The 5,214-nt window shown below is 40.7% G+C and overlaps 1 protein-coding gene across 1 annotated transcript; it reads right to left on the reverse strand.

Moving 5' to 3' along the window:
* Positions 1-1,805: 1,805 nt before the first annotated feature.
* IL36A (interleukin 36 alpha) lies at positions 1,806-4,888 on the reverse strand. The gene is made up of 5 exons (XM_017891479.1): positions 4,467-4,888; positions 4,262-4,375; positions 3,612-3,751; positions 2,294-2,507; positions 1,806-1,948 (listed from the first exon to the last, which is right to left on the reverse strand). Exons 1-4 carry the CDS (start codon positions 4,474-4,476, stop codon positions 2,295-2,297), a joined length of 477 nt encoding a protein of 158 aa, XP_017746968.1. The 5' UTR covers positions 4,477-4,888; the 3' UTR covers positions 1,806-1,948; position 2,294.
* Between the last annotated feature and the right edge of the window lie 326 nt (positions 4,889-5,214).

Here is a 5,214-nt window from a genome sequence, read left to right on the forward strand (position 1 = left end):
GTGTCATATCCAAGAAATCTTGCCTAGATTCATGTTATGAAACTTTTTCCCTATGTATTCTTCCAGGAGTTTGGGCTGTTTCTGGTCTTACATTAAAATCTTTAATTTATTCTGCACTCTCATGTTCATTGCAGCATTATGTACAATAGCCAAATTATAAAAACAACTTAAATGCCCATTTATGGATAAATGGACAAAGAAAATGTGGCATATGCACACAATGGAATATTATTCAACCTTTAAAAAGAAGAAAATCCAGCCATTTGGGACAATATGGAAAAACCTGGAGTATATCATGCTACGTGAAATGAGTCAGTCACAAAAGGACAAATACTGCATGATTCCATTTACAGATAAGATATCTGAAATGGTCAAATTCATAGAAACAGAGAGTAAAATGGTGGTTTACAGGGACTTAGGAAGGAGAAATGAAGGGATGCTCTTCAATGCATATAATCTTCATTTAAGCAAGAGAAATAAGTTCTAGAGTTCTGTACAAGAGTATGCCTATAGTATACTTTATTAACAATATTGTACATTTAAAAATTTATTACGCAGGTATATCTCATATTAAGCCATAATACAAATAATTGTAGGATGTATCTCAAGGCACACTAAGAGAAAATGAAATGTTTTATGCATTTATAAGAAAATAAAGGAGAATAAAAATGAGTAGACATAAATTTCTAAAGTAGTTGAATTGCTTCTTCCAGAAAACACCCAGGCAACATCAAAGATGGCCAGATTCCTCCCCAGCCCCGAGTTTAGGTGACCAAATACCCCAGTTGTCCAACAGCTACTCCATACATCCCAGTTTATGTCCACTAACCCAGTGCATTAATAGACCCCTTTCTCTCTCCTAAGTGTTTTGATCATTCCACAAGTCTAGAGAAATTACCAAGACAGGGAAAGGCAGAGGAGAAACAGTTCTACTTTTTTGTAGAAACCATGAGAAATGAAAAGCTCAGGGAGCACTATGCTGTCACCAGGAAAAAATGTAATCTCTAACATCAATGTGGTCACTCAAATGCTGAATGGAAGAAGACATCAGGATACGATGAGGAGATTGGGGCAATGCCTGCACGGCCCTGGAAGTCATCAATGTGCTCAGGAAAGCAGCATTTCCACATCTTCCTACAACACTTAGGGACAAGTAAAAATATAGTGGAAAGTAAACATTACAACAGGACTACACAGATGAACTATTTTGGGAATCATAATATGGCAAGAAATAAAATTTCAACTAATATTCTGTAAGAAGAATACTTATTTCAAAATAAGAAAGGATTAAAAACAAGTCTTCAAAATCAATGTTCTCTAGATGAGTGAGAGCCATGTCAGTTTACGGTTTGTGAGTTCACAGGAAAAACCCACAGTAGACTCTCAGAAACCCTTGCCAGAAGAGGCAGGGAGGGTTTTTCAGCTAGCTGTGTGCCTGCATTGTGCACTGAAATATGGAGTGAAATTTCTATTAGTGAAGCACTATCTGTCCCACCCATCCCAGTAGTGAGGCCTGGAGAAACCTGAGTTTAGGAAGATACCACCTTCCCCAACAGTCTTACTGGTTCTTCTTAGAAACAAGAACCTTCATGTAAGCCCGCTTTACAAACTATAAAACTCCTTAGAAATGCAAGGAGTCGATATTATAACCACAATATTCCATTAAAGCCATTTGATTCATAAAAGAGCCACTGAGATGACAAAATTTTTATTTCACAAATTTAATGCTTTTGAAGTCCAGTGACAACACTTTAGATGAAAGCTTCATAAACCACAGCAGTTCTTCACCCAAGCCAGCACCAGCATATGTATCTTCACTGAGACGTTAAGCCAAGACCAGGAGCGGCGCATCTTTCTTTTTGGTCTCCTCTTTCTGATGGAACATTCATATGTGCTTCTCCTTGTCAAAATCCAAAAGGTCTTGATACTCCATCACAGAGGAATGTATCTGAAAATCCAGAGACCTGGACTTAAAATTCAAGAGTCACCACCCTCATTTTTACTTGGAGCATTATTAGCAAGTATGTTAAGTAGAGCTTTCTTTATTATTTTTGTAATGTGCCATATTTCAGCCACCTACTCACGGCAAGGCCCTCAATTTTCCTGGACTATTTTCCACATGGCCCCAGGGAGAGGGACCCAGTCCAGCACTTAGGTCACTGCATGAATATATTGGGAGGCAGCAAGATATTCTTAGGTGGCAAGTCCAGTAACAAATTCTCCCTGCCCATTCCAGGCTAAGATTATACTAAGATTTTCTCTGCATGGAGACCAACCTCCAAACCCAACTGACCTTAAAACAGCATAGTTAACCCAAAGTCAGTAGTGTTGGCTTTCCCCAGTTCTTGGGTAAGGATGAGAGGACAGCCTCCTTCAGAGCTGACAGCGATGAACCAGCCAGGGAAGGCCACAGACTCGAAGGTGGAGTTCCTGCCACTCTGGCTGTGGTAGAAGAGAAAGGACTTTACAGGCTCGGGTTGGTTGTACAAATCCATTATATCCTTTTCCTGAAGGGTGCGAAGGAGACACGAGCAAGAAACTTACTGTTTGAATGTTTCACATTCTTTACACACTGATATTCCATGCCCAAGGATAGCATTCCCTACTCATTGAAGCAGCTTGGAGGCCTCTGTTTCACATTATGGGATTAAAAATCACACATCTTAAATTATTTTCTGTATGTTAAGATTATGGTTGAAACTCAGGCTACAAATTTCAGTGGCTCTTAATGTAAGGCTCTGAAAAATGTGTTGACATGAAAGTTTTTGAGAATACAAAGCATTGATTGAGCCATTATATTTGTTGTTCAGAAACAGAAACTTAAAGAATATTTATGTAACAGTTACTATAAATTTCAAATTAAAACATAGTTATTTTCTGTCAGGGTTCTGCACCCTCAGCACTACTGACATTTTAGGCAACATGATTCTTTGTTGTCAGGGTCTGTCCTGTATAATATAGGATGTTTAGCAGCATCCCTGTCATCTACCCAATAAATGCTAGTATCACACCCCCATCCCAGGTTGTCACAACCAAAACATCTCCAGACATTAACAAATGTCCATGGAGCAAAATCACCCCTGGCTGAAAAACACTGTTTTATATCTTGTCATCAAATTGAGTGTCTGCCTATGCTTGTTTACTGAAAAGGGTCAAGAGAGTTCCTGTAGTACACAGAGGCCTGCTATAACTATCTTTTTTTAATAACAGAAAATTGCAATTATTAAAGTGTTTGTTACAGAGAATTATGTTTGCTCACTTAAAGTTGCAATGTATTTTTTGCCAAAAAGATGTTTTCATAAGTTCATCTACTTTGTGATAATTAACTGCTAAAATGTCCTTGCTGATTTTACTCTGTGTGTGTGTGTTCTATTGAAGTTAGACATTGTCCTTGCCAAATTAATAATATTTTTGCAAATTAAAATAATAAGTCATTTCAGTAGGTTTGTTTCAAAACATCCCTGCAACTTTTCTTAGTCTTTCATAACATGTACAACCCCAAGGAAACCAAAAATAAAAATGCATGAGCATAATAAGTACATTGTCTTTTAAAAGATCCTAAAATCTAAGTTTCTATCAAATAAATGGCAGGACCTGTCTTCCATACTCACCTTCAGCTGCAGTGTGGGCTGGTCCCCCGCCTTTGCACACATCAAGCAGAGATTGAGCCCATTCAGTCCCAGGTAGATGGGGTTCCCTCTGTCTTTCTCAAGGGTCTCCACATGTCGGCATGAGATTAAGGCAATAGTGACTGGGAACACGATGTGAAAAGAGGTGTTCAGGTGCCATTTCCAGGGTGGTATCTCTGAGCCAGAGTTTTTAGGGAATCTGCTAACTGACACTCACAGTGCACTCACAGAGTGGTCACCTCGCCACCTACCACCTAACCCAGACACCCATCCTATGTCTGGGGAACACTTTCCATTAGAAAAGTCAGTCTTTCATGGATTCAAAAACTGGTCTTCCCATAGATTACCCTCTTTTGTCCTACTCTTACTCCTTGAAGTTTCTCAGAATATGTCTTCCACTGTTTATCATAGGCTGACCCTTCAGTCTCCCTTTAGCCTTCTCTCTCTTCTCTGACTTCATGACCATAGTCCCAGAACAACCTTATTCTCACCCTCTGTTCATTACTGTCTGTGAGATGCTCCTCTCTGTAGATATGCCCAGTTAACAAGCCCACTGTGGAATAAAGTCTGAGCACCAAACACAAAACAGCACTGGCCAAAGGAGCTGCCTTTGGCAGACTGTGGCTACTCACCTGGAGACACACGGTCCTTCCTCGGGACTGCTATAAGGATCTGGTCCTGAAGAACCCACACCCGATGATTGATATCCTGAATGCTCCCCCGCTGAGGCATTTCACTTTTCGACACTGTTGAGAAAGTCAAAATGTAGATTAGTAAGAATGAGAGCACAGAATATCACCCCTTGTCAATTTTTCACCCTTGCATGAGGATCTTTACCTTTTAGCATTGTGGTGGTGTTGTTTCAGAACTGCCAAGGATAGGAGTCCTTTTATGTGCAGACCGACCCCAAGAGAGGACCTGAGTCAGTCCCAAGCCACAGTTTAACCCTGGGTCAGAAGGAAGACTGGTGGCCAGCCCAGCGGTGACCCCAGTCAGAATCTCTACTCCCAGAACTCACCCAGCACACTTCCTTTCTTGGATGCAGTCTACCTCCAGCAAAAGCAGCTGCACCTATGAATCCTGCTCAGGCCTAGGCCCAGGAACTCTAATACGACAAAGAGTGTCAAAGTCAAAGACCCAGAAGCAAGACAAAATCAGAGGTCACCAGACTTTCCAACATAGGCCACACTGATAATCTGTTACAAAGGACCCTGTATCCCTACCATTATGAACTATGGCTTCTGCTGCATTTGGGTTTTCTGACAGGCTGTAACAGGGCCCAGGGCTTTTATCCCCATGGGCAAAGAAGGAAGTTCTGCCTCACTAGGGCTGGGACTGCCCAACACTCAGGATATTTTCTAGTTCCTGATGCCAGAGGATTTAGTGACTCTTTATGTGAACAGCATGGTTAACACCTATCCAAGCACCCTGAAAAATGAGGGCATGCTAAGCTTTGAAGAGCAGGAAATATAGTCACGGATACTGAGTTGAGAAACATTATGGGACTTATTCAGGGCCAATGACTCATCTCTGATGCCACAAAATGAAACAATGGAATTATTCCTAAGAGTGGGAACCCCCAGTA

The sequence above is a fragment of the Rhinopithecus bieti genome, unplaced genomic scaffold (genome assembly GCF_001698545.2).
Source record: "Rhinopithecus bieti isolate Rb0 unplaced genomic scaffold, ASM169854v2 scaffold_20362, whole genome shotgun sequence".
Lineage (NCBI taxonomy): Eukaryota > Metazoa > Chordata > Mammalia > Primates > Cercopithecidae > Rhinopithecus > Rhinopithecus bieti.